This window comes from Poecilia reticulata, linkage group LG2 (assembly GCF_000633615.1).
Source record: "Poecilia reticulata strain Guanapo linkage group LG2, Guppy_female_1.0+MT, whole genome shotgun sequence".
Taxonomy (NCBI): Eukaryota; Metazoa; Chordata; class Actinopteri; order Cyprinodontiformes; family Poeciliidae; genus Poecilia; species Poecilia reticulata.
Window position 1 is genome coordinate 45,645,740 of NC_024332.1, and position 14,925 is coordinate 45,660,664.

Consider the following 14,925-nt stretch of genomic DNA (forward strand, 5'->3'; position numbering starts at 1 on the left):
CAACCAGAACTTTAACTGATGTTTGGGTTGAACAGAAAGTGTTTTACTGCTTCACGTTCTGGTTCGACCCAATGGGAAAGTTACGGAAATCAGACAAACCAGCTGCTCCAGTCCGGTCCGGTCTGGTCCAATTCGGTCCAGTTCTAGTCCAGTTCGGTCCGGTCCAGTCCAGTCCTGTCCTGTCCTGTCCTGTCCTGTCCGGTCCGGTCCGGTCCCAGTCCGGTCCAGTCCAGTCAGGTTTAGTCAGGTCCCAGTCCCATCCAGTCCAGACCAGTCCAGTCCAGTCCTGTCCGGTCCGGTCCGGTCCCAGTCCCAGTCCAGTCCAGTCCCCGTCTGGTCCAGTCCCAGTCCGGTTCAGTCCAGTCCAGTCCAGTCCAGTTCGTCCCGATGCGTGAAGGAGTCTTGTCCTCTGGTCAGGTACAGACATGATGGGAACGTTTGACCATCGTACCGATCAGGACGGTTCTGGTCCAAAATGTCCAAATCGTTTCCCAAACAAAAACCCAAGACCCTGTGAAGATGTTGGTCAATAATTAATCGAGCAAAATGCTTTATGACTAGGATGAGTTGGAGCGTTGGAACGTTTGAATTGAAGGACATTATAAGATGTATCTTCTACCTGCTCCTTTTCGAACAGAAAATATAAAAGTGCATGTCACATGGGCAAAATAATTTGTTTTAGATTTTATTTCTTAAGTTTGTCTCATTCTATTTTGTTTTCTTGTTCTTTTTTGACTGTTTTTAATGTCTATTCGAAATAAATAAATGAAATGAAGTGACTTTAAGTGTCTCTAGAGGACGTTTGCTGTTGATTGGTTCTGTATAAGCAAACCGGACTGAATCGGAGCGAGTCCTGCAGAAACATGAGCTGAGACGGCGCTCAGTGAGGAAGAAGCCGTCACTACGATAGGAACATGCAGACTGGACAACTGGACCAAGACCTTTGAGACGTCTGACGGTTGACGTAACGACCATCGTTACATTCAGAGGAAGAAACTGTCCTCACTGTGAAGTACGGTGGCGGCAGCATCATGCTGTGGGGACGTTTTACTGGTGCACTAAACATAAACTTGACAGCATCATGACGAAATAATGTTCTGTGAAAATATTGAAACAACATCCAAAGACATCAGCCAGGAAGTAAAAATGGACAAAAGCCCAAACTGCGACCCAGACTGGTGACAGTCGATGKTTTGGTGGCCGTCACAAAGCCTCGGTCCCGTCCTGTGACCCAGTTCCAGCGGTTCTGTCAGGAGGAATGGACCAGAACTMCAGCAAACTGCTGGGAGAATCTTCTGGAAAAGGTTTGACCCAATCATCCAGTTTAAACAATCATTCCTGATAGTTAAATAGTTACAAAACAAATCTTAAAAACTGGAAATAGAATTAATTCTGGTGATTCTAACAAATTAAAAACGAGGGAAATTTGTTCTGATTTCACTTCAGATTGAGGGACCAAAGGTGGCTGTGTCTTTATGTTGGGTGTATGTAAACTTCTGGTCAGTACCAGCCAACATCACTGATAACAAATGAATACAGATAAAATGTTTGTCTTTTACTTTGGCGCCAAAATGCGTTGATGTGTCTTTAAATGTCTGGCGCCCTCCGGTGGTCAAAAAGCAGCTTCCATGTTTTCATTTTCTGTCAGTTTTTCTCTTCCTGTTTATTTTCTTTCTTCCGGTTTTCCGTCTCCTTCGTGTTTTTTCTAACAGACCTACATGACACCGAGCCAGAAGGCCTCATGATGGYCCAGTTGATCCGATTAGCACCCGGCTGCGGTCCAGGTCGTCCCATGAGCTCAGCGCCGCCATAAACAGGAAGTACTCAACGATAATGGCTTTCAACCAGGACCGAAATGATAGAAAAAGATGGSATCCATCCTGATGAGGATCCAGGCAAACAGGATGTTTCCTTCCCGTCAAACACTGGAAGAAAAAAATCCTGCAAACTTCATTTCCAGCAGTTGGAGGTTTTATCAGCTGAGAGGAGTCGACGGTTTGATGCTCCTTTAAAACCGTTTTTATGGCTCCAGCAGGACGGACCTGCAGCTTTCCCCAGGCCTGCTCTCATCTCCTCTATCCGACACTAATCATGTCGTTGCATGAACTGCAGAAAGCGACGCGTCTGCTTAGTGCTGCTGCGGCGCATTCCTGCTGAGACGGGATGAAGTCTGAAAACCGTCCAGCAGGCAGAGAGGTGTTCACCAGGCAGGCGCTAAGCCTAAAGCACAAATCATAAACACTAGTTCCACTATAAACATTAGCTAAAGCTAAAGCACTAGCCCAATACGGTGTATAGCAGAAGCTTACGCTAAAGYGCTAATGTCAACCATGTTATCCTTCTTGGTGATCCACTTTTTCCTYCCACTCAACTTTCTGAATACCCATGTTTTCCGAGACACTGAATTTCAGGTTTTCATCATCAAGTAAATTACAGTGAACTTTTCAGCCAATTAAAAGTTTTACTGRTTTATTGAAGACATAAGTTCACCTTTAGCTAAACGTAGATGCAGCTTGKASGACATGAGGAAAAACRTTTCATCTGATGTTTGTCACCAAACTTCAAACATTGAAACCATCACTAATAAAACCCCCTGAAATAACCGTCCAGCAGCTCATCTGCCCAACGTTAAACGGTGATCCGAAGGAAACCTCTAAGAGTTGATCAGCGTTATGGATCAGCGGCGCTTAAAGGAAACCAGGTGGAAACGGGCAGCAGGTGGAAAACCACCACACAGAAACACGTGAGTCACTCTGTGTGTCTTCATGGCTGCTCCTCCGTCTGGATTACAGGAATGCTCTCTCTAAACAGGAAATGACCCTAATCACATTCTGTGTTTCTGCTGGAGGAGCCGCTGCGCTTCGGTTTGAGACGCGGAAACATCGTCTCCTTCCATCATGAGCTCCGATCAGCAGATGAAGGCACGCATGTGGAATGGACGCAGTATTTACGTCCATCTTAAAGTTATTCCTGAATAAGTCGGCTCTTATCGCAGCGGACTCAGCAGGTCTGCTCTGTGTTTCCATGTTTGCACGGCGCGCCGCTGACAGCCCATCCACCTGCAGAAAGAAAACCATCACAGGCCGAGATACCGACAAAATATTTACAGTATCTGCTTACACGCCTGCAAGACAACAGGRTCCAGGCTGAGGTGACGGGACAAAAAGCAGAGACAACAGAACTAGGAGTTGTTTTGACAAACTAAACGTCTCCCTGAAGCAGAGAAATCTAAGAAATCCACATGAAACAAAGAAGAAACGCTGGAGCAGAACCAGGAAAACCAAGCAGCAGCTGGGACTGAAGCGACGCTTAAGGAAAACATGAAGGTTACTGGAACTGTAAATAGTTTGTATTTATGTCAACATTCACCCAATCACTCACCACTAACMGTTCTTTGTTCCTGTCATCAAACATTTCAGCTTCTCTGGGTTTTCTATAACAGAATCCAAGATGGCAAACAGCATGAGTCCAAGACCCAACTGATCCAAAACACAGGAAAAAAACCAAATCTACACAAAACGACGCAGCAAAGACCAGAAAATTACAGAAAAACCTGCAATAAACAAAACAAATGCAATGGAAAAAATTCTGCAACYACAGAAAATGCTGCAAACTCATTCCACAGAATGAAAGTCCTCCAGGCCACCAGGGGGAGTAAACTGTCAAAATCACTTCAAMGTTTTCCATCAATGTTTAGAAAAATGCCAGAAAATATTTGGTTAATTCAACCCGATTGGTTCACTGACTTAAAACTTAATGTTTATTATTAGTGTATTATAAAGATGTTTTTACCTAAATTAATGAAAGAAAATACAAACTAAGCAGAAGAACAATTTACTATATATTTTTGCCAAAAAAAAAAAAAAAGGTAACATTTTAAATCAATAATACATTTATTCAATATTTACTAAATTRTTTCGGAGGTTTAACTCTCTTAAAATGTAAATGTTGTTCCTGTTTTTTTATGTAATGAAGCATTTTGATATGTTAACCAGGATCAAACCCGGAGAGSCTGAACCGCCACCAAACCGGAGGAAACCAAAGTGTGAAAAAGACTCCAGACTAAAACCTTCAGMTAATCTAATCTGATAGTCAATCAGATTGAAATTGAAGCATGTGAGTCACCCATGACCGACTCATGATTCATGGCTCTGAGGACGACCCCTCAGCAGCTTCACAGGTCAACGTCTGATCTTCAAGTTATCGGAAAATAGATTTAATGAGGAAAAGAAGTTATGAGATTCTGTGATGATCAGACCAAGGTTTCACTGGCTCGCTGCTCATGGAGCGTTTTCAACGTCTTGGAAGATATCGGCTTAAAAAAATGACCATTTCTTTCTGGTTTCTGCTTGAAAATTTCTCTGAGGTTTTGCAGAATAACAGGAAAGACGTCCTAAAATGTTTCGTTTTCAGTAGTAAAACTTCCTGTAGCTACAGTTATAGACTGTACTTAGGCTACAGTCATTTAGACAGAATTAGCATGTTAGCTTCATGCTCCAAATGCTGATGACGTTGCGTTTCTATACAACCAGGAGTAAATAAATAAAATACTTACAGCTAGACAATACTACTTCCAATTTTACATTTAACATAAGTRAAACTTACATTAGCTATAAAACTGTTTAGACTCCAGTCAAKCAGAAAGCGTTAGCATGTTAGCTTTAYGCTCCAAGTACCAGCAAACGGATGCCATTTTAGGCTCCTCRTTTATTTCTCCCATTAAATACGTTGGGGTTTATTAGCATACATTACAGCCATGAAGCCAAAGAAAGTACGTTACAGAGAATGTGTCCAGATGAAACCACACCCCGGCGCTGTGGTGGTTGGGAGGAGGAACGCACACTGATGCTTATCGGCTGTATTCAAATGAGTGTAATATAATAAGGGATAATTGTGTTGTTGCATACCATACATACTTATGTTAACAGTGTTAAACAAGGCCCCATTTCCTGTAGACAAACGTCCGTGTCAGCCGTGTTCAGCGCTCACATGAAGCAAGCTTCCTGTTAGCCGCTAACACACTCCAGATACAGCCGACTAATGGGATTTATGTCATTCTGCAGGTCTAAATACGTTTAAAACCCCCCGCTAATGATGTGCTTTGTTCCAGAAACCCGTAGCGCATCGATGATAAACTGACTCATTAGTTAGTTAATGCTGGAGAGCTTTGCTGTGAGCAGAGAGTCGGTTAGCGTGCAGGTTAGCTGGTTTCACTGAGGACAGGAGAGCGATGCCAGGAGGCTAAAAAAAAAACCTTCCTGGATCTGAACTCTGGCAGCACAAACACATCGCTGCCCTGAGAGCTTTCATGTTCATCCAGATCTTTGCATCTGGCAAGGCCCAGCTCAAGTATTCGGTGTGTAAATTCAATTTGTGAAGTGTAACTGGTACCAGAGGCTCCTCTGGGCCCGTCACGGCTGACTGTGCCAGCGCCGGTTCTTATATCATCAGAACCTGACGCAGCGCTGAAAGTAAGTGTCTGGCTGACCAGGCCATCTCTGGYAATCACTGCTTTAGGAGTCTTAAGGCTTCCACATGTAATCTCAGTTGTCCAGATTGCGTTTCGCCATCCGTCAGTTCCTGCCTCTTTAAACGGCGTTTTTCCTCCAGAGCTGATGGGAAACTTACGGCTTCTCTGCGTCCCTGAAGGGAAACTTTTGGAAAGCCTCAGATTTATTGAGCATAATGGAGCAGAGGGCATGAAAGCGACGGAGTCCAAACACTGTTCCCCGTGTCTGAGGGAGTGATTTACGTCCCTACACGAGGAGCTCTTGTGCGTGTTTGCATTTGTTTCTCTTTTATCTTCGTTTGGGCCATGATGGCCGCCGCCTTACTGGGACGTGTTTACAGCACCAGTCAGCTCCAGTTTGTTTCCAGAGATCTGCATTGATTCGGTAAAAGCCATTAAAGCAGAAAGACGGAAATAAATAAACCAYCAAGACACTTCCAGGAATGTTCTGTGTAAATTTATTAGAAGAGATGCTTTTTTATTATAATCCCAGTTTTTTTAAATATATTTTTTCTACTTAAAATTCTGATTGGTCCAAACGTTCCTAACAAAACCTGCAGGTTTACAGTTTGGAGCATGGATTAAAAAAATGGCGATCAACTTTTCGTTCATATCAGCCATCCTTAAATCCAAGCTGTTTGATATTTTTATTCATTTAATTCATTAAATGGGTCTAAACTGCGTCTTTGTGGCGTCTTGGTTCTGGAAACCAGAGCTGGACTCAGCAGTCCTGAACCGACAGACAGCCGGTTCTGCTGCTCTTTGGGTCCACACCTGTAGTGAAGGTCCTGTCCTGCTTCAGCAGCCATTTTACAGCCGAGAGTCAGCTGTTCTTAACGAAGCTGATTCATTCGTTAAGAACAGCTGGTTTAACCGAGAGGCGCAGTGAACCAGGGGTCAGGAGGTCAAACATGGCGTCCTGCAGTTTTACCTGAAGGTTTGTGATTATTACTGAAGTCACTGCAATGATGCAATTTATCTTCAGTCTGAGCTTGGAACTGTCCTTCAACTGGACCAACAACTGGTTCCTGTGTCCTCTGGTCGGTGGGAACCTCCCACAGGTCACAGCTCAGGCACCAGTTACCCAACATGGTTACTGGTTTTTACTAGCTGGTTAAAATTACAACGTTCACCAGGTGAAAACGTGCAGCAAACACATGAATGATGCAAACAAAACAACTAATGCAAATGAAAAAGCTTCAACTTCAGAAGATTGAAGATAAAATGCTGCAAATAGCAAAAACATCAGTGAGTGTAAAACCCCTCCCAGCCACCAGGGGGAGTCTGGAGTCCGTAATATTCAGGAATACGCCGATAAATCAGCACAAATTTCAATATCTGGGCTGATTATCTATCACGCAAAATGCGATCAGCATCAATAGATAATATGTCTGACACAATGTTGAATAATTTCAGTGAACTCCAATCCAGAACCGCAAAGCATTCTGGGGGATGTAGGCAGAGGAAAGGCTTCACTCGCGCTTTGGGTGCCTAGCAACAGCCTGTGGTAAACATTTTCAGGTTTACCACTGCGCCTCATAACAGATTCATATAAAAACACGGCCTGAGAGGAAACGAAGAAAACAGGAAACGCATCATCAGTTTGTCAACATTTCAGATATTTAAAACTAATCAATAAAACTAATCAATAATAATCAATGAACAGCTTTGCAACCATATTGATCAGCCCTAGTCCAGCTTTCTCCTGGACATCCTGTCTTTACTGGGAGTCTGATCTCGTTTGATTTGGTGGTCGACTCCCCCTGGTGGCCTGGAGGACTTCCGTTTTATACTTCCTGTTTTTGGTGCATTTTTTGTTTAATTTGTTTTTGTGTTTTTGTCTTTTAGAGTTTGAATCATTCATGTGTTTTACATCATGTTTACACCAGTGAATTACCATAGAAGATAAACGATCATAAGAAAAAATKTAAACCCAGATAGTTGTGAGGCTACAGCTCCGACTCTGCAGAGCTTAGATCCGTTTTTCGCTCCTTGGTCTCGTTCTTTTGGATGCATCTTCACTGAACCTCAGGTTAATTAAACAGACAGACTCCTTGTTTTCCTGATGCATGAGGAGTTTCCTCCTGACCTCTGGTACCAGATGTTCTGATTCAATCTTTCGCTCCAATTAATCAGTGCTGCGCTGCGCTTCCAGAACAAACATCACTGCCAAAAATATTAATCCATTGTGGAGAGCAGGACCACAGCTGCTGTTTGCAGGTCCGGACAGGCTGGAGGAGCATTATGGTCTGATTTCAAACATCTGATGAAGAGAAAACATCGGCATCCAGGCTGTGTAACAATGCAGAACCTTCAGCTCGGCTTCCCGTCTTCCTGCCGGCGAACCCAATCAATCAGCCATAAAAACCCAAACAACATGGCGGCTAAAAGCACGGAAACCAGACTGCTTTCCCCCGACGCTCCAGTCCCGATAAGAGAAGAAAGAAAACAGGTTCTGTTCTCCAGCCAGAGCCGCATGCTTCACATAGCGTTCACATGGAGGAGAAACGGACCAGTCCAAGTATCAGTCTGCCAGGATATTCAACAACCTGAAGGAAGGAGACGGATAATCGCCTCACCACAGGGGGCGCTAGAGGCTCTGCTGTTTGTCATTATGACTGATGGAGTCACAAAAAATCCCATCATCATCGATTGTTAATTTATAAACTGATAATAATGACATTTAACTGTWTGATATTCAACAAGGGAATACATGAAACTTTTATCTCCTCACCTACTACGCATATAAAATTAAACAATTACTCTCAACGATTCACTGATTAATCCAGCAAATGCAAGTTTCAACAATTTTTCTGTTTCCTGCAATATTAGCATTGAATTTCCACAAATAAAAACACTAACGGTTCATTCACACCAGATCTGTTCGGTTCCATCCGACTCCAGTCCGTTCGCCTAGAAAGTCCGGTCCGGTCCGGTTGGTTTGTGTGAATGCTAATTGACCTCTGACCTCTGGTCCTCCAAACCTCGGTCTGGGTGAAGTGAACTCTGGTTCGGTTTGAATGTGAACGCCAAGCGGACCAGTGACCGCTCCAAAAGCAGGAAGTGGACTACAGAGCTGGGCATTCTGGGTAAATGGAGCCAAAACAAACGAGCGAGTCCAGCTTTTGTGGGACAAATGGCTAAATATTTTAATGTTTGAAACGTCCCAAACTGCCTGTGCTGTTGAACTGTTAGCATTTCTTTGTTCAATAAGCGTATCAGTAAATATTAAGTTTGAAAATATGCAGCTTAGTGACACAGATCACACTTTATGTGACTGGTGTCCTGAAGAAGCGCTTTGGAAAGCTGTATTTGTGTCGGTGGAGCCATAAAGTTACCCAAAAAATTAACTATAAACAGTTATTTTTGTTGTCATCTCAACAGCACCAATAAATGGTGAAACCCTTTGGGTCTGTCTGGTCCATTCAGTGCTGGGACAGCAGCTTCCTGCTGRGTCGCTGCTGCAGCGCGTCGCCATAAACACAAAGCTTCGCTCTGTTGACTGGATGCTATTAATTACACTAAAAGCTGGAGCTCTGGCACGGCTGCAGCTTATTTATGTGAGTAAAGTCCTGCAGGTTGCCAACATGGAGCCCAGAGGACGGCGGGTGGATCGGACCGCAGCGCGCACAGTACAGTACCAACGCACAAAAATGATAATTAGCTAATTAAAGACGTGCATTTAAACCTAATTACTCATTAACAGAAGCTGCTCAGCCAATGAGACGATGGTGGCTGAAAAACAAAAAGCTTAGCTTAACAGACAGTGATGCAAGCAGTTAATCTGTGTCTGCAAGGACTGAAACACACACACACACACACATCTACAGCAGAAGCATTACATCAGCAGAGGAGCATGAAACTCCACGCTGGTGTGTTTTTTTTGGTTTTGAAACGGTCCATGAACCGCTGCTTTATCCCAAATCCCAGACAGGCGGTCAATCCACTCACACCTTCCTAAACAGCCCCGCTCCTCGTCTTCCTCCGCCTGATGAAGAGTCCACACGCCGAAGGCCCGTTCCCACACACACCCAGCCACTTTTTTCAGGAGGTTACCCCCCCAAACACATGCAGGGGGTGGGGAGGAGTCTGGTTTTACTTGAACATTAACTTACAGCCTCCAACCAAAATAAGAACTTTAGTTTGATCCCAGTTGCCAATTTACTTTCTGCTGTTTATTTCATAAAATAGAGTAAAGTTCATAATGCTGATGGTTTCAATATGGCCGCTCCTTGTATCAACACTAGTAAGCTGTGGTGAAAACATGTTTATTTTATAAGACACAGTGAGGGTGTGTCTAAGATCAATGTTACATAAACGGCTGCAGCTCACAGCGTTTGCTTATGGAAAGTGACGCTGAAAACGTCGGTAGACATCAGGAACCACGGCGTTTTGGGCGCCGCCATTTTGGAATCCCGACGGCTACGTTAGCTGGAACGCAGCGTAGCTTAGTCAGGCTGCAGATGCTAGCTTTAGCATTGTTAACGGCTAATCGTTAGCATGATAAACTCTTTCAAAATGGAGGCTCCGTCGATGGTTCTGTCGCTCAAACRAGACATTTTTAATCATTTGATTCCGTCAGCAGAAAACAAGTCTCTTACTTAACGAGATTAACTTTAGCTAGAAATACTGCAGCAGAAACAAAATCAGTTCTGCTCGGATTCACGGTGAAGCTGGATGCTGGTTCTGTCTACCAAGTCAAGATGTACGTCTAGTTGGACCGGAGCYGTTTTATCTGACAGAGACTGGATTTGGTTTTCATACAGATAAATAAAAAAACACCATCATCAGCAAACAGTTTGATTATCYTAGGCTTAAAATTATGAAATGATTTATTTGATCAGGTTATCCAAAATTCTTGCTCAAAGTTTACATTAGATGTCTTTGCATTCCCACCGGTCTGCTTAGTCCACTTTAATGCAAAGCATTCTGGGTAAAAACAACCAAAACAAACGTGCCAACTCAGAAACAAAACAGAAATCCTACAGCCGATAAAACCTGACGCCTTTTCCATTTTTGTTTCCATTTGGTGAGGAAGGAAGTTGCTAAGTGTCTTCAGAGGTTTTTGTCACCAGCGATGCGGTTGGAAATATATCGTTAATATCGGCGCTAACAGCGATGTTCATATTGCGTATTGTTCCAGTTCTCACAGCTGCACTAAACCCCAGTTTGACCTTAAGGTCTGTGCTGTTGGTTTCCTTTCTCCAAATCACATGATAGATAATAATAAWAATGTCACATGTATGAACTACAGCGAGGAGAGTCGGAAATGATGCAGGATTATATGAATGAAGCGTTTAGAAGTTGGTCTAACACGAAACAGCCGTTTTCATGAAGATGAATTAATCTGATCTYAAAAACCCAGAAGCTGCTCCGCTCTCACAGCTGTCTCTGAACAGCTGGMCGTGCAAATCTCTGCAGGAATCTGACCAACTTTTCCCTTCAGCAGGAATAAAGAGGAGGCAGCTGGGCTGGAAGCCTGGGCAGAGATTTCCCCCGCGCCGCCGGGTTTCTCACCGCGGGGCGGTTCGTCCCGCCGAACCGGGAAAAGTCCTTCCAGTGGAGACCACACACGGAGAGAAACCAGCCCGGCTTCACACGGCAAACACACAGATTACAGCAACACGGCGTGAAACTCCWGAAGGCTCGCTCTCACATCCGAACCGGTCCGGTCCTTCACACCAACACAGAGCCGCTCTGGCCGAGCAAACGCAGAAGTTGATGAGGACCGGACCGGACCGGGGCAAACGGCCCTCCTCACCTGGAACACTGCCGTGGCCATCCCGTCCGGATCGCTGCGTCTCTCCGTGTCTCACTGCTGCATCGCCACCTCCCGCCTGCGCCGGACGGCTGAGCCCAGATCCGCTGCGATACCGTGGCGCAGCGCGGAGCCGGAGCCCGGAGTGTGTGTGTGTGTTTCAGGGAGGGAAGAGTGTGTGTGAGTGTGTGTGTGTGTGTGTGTGTGTCCCTCTCAGCCCTCCTCCAAGAAAATGAGCATAAAAATTCCTGAGGAGTCGTAATGTGCGAGAGGAGCAGAGAGCAGCCAGAGGAGAAAGAGGCGGCGCAGTGCAGCACTGGGAGGCTTCCTCCGCCCTCTGGTTCCGACCGATCCACCTCCTTCCACAGCCGGACCCAGAACAGAACCAGACCAGACCCAGAACCTCAAAACCCAGACCAAAACATTGGAATCAGACCCGGACCCCAAAACAGACCCAACACCCCCAAACCTAGAACAGACCCAAACAAAAAGTACCCAAACCTAGACCTACAAATCTAGATCCAAACCCAGACACGAAAAGAGAGAAATCAATTTCATTTCCCTCGTAAGGAGAAGAGAAGCAGAGGAATCTGATGCTCATTCCTCATTCTCTGCTTGTTATCAGCTTCTCAGGTTACAGGTTAAATATGAGTCGCCCTCCTGCAACACACACACACACACACACACACACACACACACACACACACACACACCGTAACTCTCACTTTCTGCACAGCTGCCACATGAGAGGAACTGGCATGAAAGAGGCTTTTGACTCGGTGCAGAGCTAAGCTAACGGTTTAGAGGACGAGGCGCCGGTTTAATGATTATTATTATTAATATTTTCAGAAAAGTTCACAAGTTTCACTCATTTAATGTTTAAGTTCATAAATCTGAAAGAAATCCAGAAATCAAAATCCCAAACCTGTCGGCAGGTTTGGGATTTATAAAATTCTCAATCGGGCTGCACAGTGGTGCAGTTGGTAGAGCTGTTGCCYTGCAGCAAGAAGGTTCTGGGTTCGATTCCCGGTCTTTCTGCATGGAGTCTCCATGTTCTCCCTGTGCATGGTGGGTTTTCTCCAGGTACTCCGGTTTCCTCCCACAGTCCAAAAAAACATGACTGTCAGGTTAATTGGCCTTTCCAAATTGTCCCTAGGTGTGAGTGTGTGTGTTCATGGTTGTGTGTCTCTGTGTTGCCCTGCGACAGACTGGCGACCTGTCCAGGTGACCTGTCCAGGTGACCTGTCCAGGTGACCCCGCCTCTCGCCCGGAACCTTAGCTGGAGAGGAACCAGCACCTCCTGACCCACTGAGGGACAGGGTGAAAGAAAATGGATGGATGGAAAATTCTCAATCAGTTTATCGGGTAAGTAAATCTGAATTTTTATCATGCTAACTTTTTTCATAATGAAAATAAACAATATTGTTTATCGTAATGATAACGATAAACTGTACGATTATAATAACCGGTCCCCATGACCAGGACATGTTACTATGGCAACACGTCACCTGGATGTTGAGCATGTTGACTGTTCTTCAGTCAGAGGCCTTTTCAGATTCACTGTAACACTGACTGCTGCTGCGGCCTGCAGAATAAACATCCACAACAACTCTCTGAAGATCGTTACATTTTTTTCTCTCTGGGATTAATAGATATTATATGAACTGTGGTGTGTTTATGAACTCTTCAGTACCTGTGAGACACTTCAGTCATTTTTATTTAACAGTGGGTTATTTTCTTTCCCTCAAAAACTCGCATAAAAAAGAGAAACTATGACTTCATATTATTGAAATTCGCTCCATTATAAGACATTTTTCAAAGGAAATCACATATTTGTGTTACGGTTTGCTGCTGCTCTCTGCCTCGCCTTGGAGAGGTGAGCAGAACCGTAAAACTAACAGTTAAATGTGTATAATATCCCACTAATTAGCCTGGCAGAAACCAAAACATGGAAACTGCTGAGAGTTTGGCTTTGAAGTGGAAAGTTTCTGGTGAAAAGCGGCTAAACGTCGAGCATGAAGAGGCGGAGTAATTACAGCAATCAGAAGCGTTTCAGTGGATTCCTCTCCATCCTCCCATTCTGTGGGATTTCTGGAGAAAACCAGCGAAACCAGTGAGACCAGAACACCTGACAGGAACCTTTATAAACGTTTGATCGGCTCGGAGCCGACGGCAGCAGCYGCCTCCTCTGCTGCTTCCCAGCAGACAGACTCAGGAATGTTTGCTGCAAATTTGCTGCACATTAAAAATTATACGTCAACATGGAAAACATGGCCGCCGCTTTGATGCWGGCAGGAGGTAATTATATGGAAGGCAGCACCTTTAACTGCAGTCTCGCTCCCAGATGTCGGGACATTTCATTCGCTATTAATGACAAGGCAGGAAGGAAGGAAGGAAGGAAAGAAGTCAGGAAGGAAGGAAGGACGGAAGGACACACGGCTGGTTTTATACCTGAACCATCAGGAAAAAGCAACGCTGGGATTATTTCTCCAGCTCCTGATTCTAACTAAAGCTTCTCTTTCATTTGTCAGGCCGGAACACCGGAGCTCCTCTTCCCTCCAGACCTGGAGCTTCGTGGCATGGCTGCGATCCGATCAGCCTCCAATCAACTCACAATTAGCTGTAGCTCAGTAACAGAAACCCAACAGTGTTGAACAGCAGCTGCTGCTTCTGCGTGAATGAATTAAAATGACTAGCTCCTCCAGCAGGCGTCTCCTACGTGAAGACGAAGGCAGCTGATGTTGGTTGGTTGGATTTTTGACTGAAATGGAGTCAAATGTTTCACTCCAAATGTTTTTAAGGAGAAACGTAGAATCAAACTGAGGCTACGGAGTTTAAATTACCTCCAATTACAGGGAAACGGAAAACGACAATTCAAACGGATGGAAGAGCTGAAAGTTTGTTACATGAATCCCACTGTGAAGCACGGCGGCTCAGGTGTCATGATGTGTCGATATTCACCAGAATATTCTGGTTTCACAAACTTTAAGCTTAAGCCCCGCCCCCAGACAATTCTGGAAAAATCCAACCAAAGTGGGCGGAGCCGAGAGACACAGAGGGGCGTGGCCAAGAGTCTGGATGAGTAGAGGGTCAGGGGTCAGGTAGCCAATCTCACAACTTAGTCACATATTTAGCAACTCTTCTGGCAAAGTAACTAGCAGCAAATCAACAACCTAAGTCTCTAAAAATGTTTCAAAACGTGACAAATCTCACAATTTAGGAAAAAAAAAAAGACAAGTGACGACTTAAACTTATTTGGAAAAGTGACTTGCAATAAATTAGCCAATTTTTCAAAAAAGGGAATATCGTCAAACGTAGAAACTGTTTAAAAAAAAACATAAAAACAACTAGCAACAATAGTGAAAAAGTTGACTAGCCTCAAATCTACGACTTATTTTAAAAAGCAACTCGCGACAAATTTGGACAAAAATCGGTTAGCGTCAAATCGAGCAACTTGTTTTGAAAAGAGGCTAAAAATCAGCCGCAGTWGCTCCCTTCAGCCCACAGAGGGCAGCGCAGACAGTTTGGTGTTGGAGAATTAAAGACAGTTTTCACAGAAACATAAAGGTGGAGCCCTAAATGAGACGATTTACACACCAAAACAGTTCATTGGTTTATTTGGCGAAAGCTACTCTTTAGTGTTTCCAGACCATCACAC

The 14,925-nt window shown here is 44.4% G+C and overlaps 1 protein-coding gene across 9 annotated transcripts in view; it reads right to left on the reverse strand.

Moving 5' to 3' along the window:
• tns1b (tensin 1b) overlaps positions 1–11,579 on the reverse strand; it is an 80,789-nt gene extending 69,210 nt beyond the window's left edge. For 3 of the 9 annotated variants that reach the window (XM_017302033.1, XM_017302039.1, XM_017302027.1), the window contains exon 1: positions 11,271–11,579. In XM_017302033.1, coding sequence (XP_017157522.1) covers positions 11,271–11,291 — 21 coding nt within the window. In that variant the 5' untranslated portion in view covers positions 11,292–11,579. The remainder of the gene's footprint in view (positions 1–11,270) is intronic. The other 6 variants (XM_017302038.1, XM_017302044.1, XM_017302037.1 and 3 more) reach the window with 2 other exon arrangements.
• Positions 11,580–14,925: the final 3,346 nt, after the last annotated feature.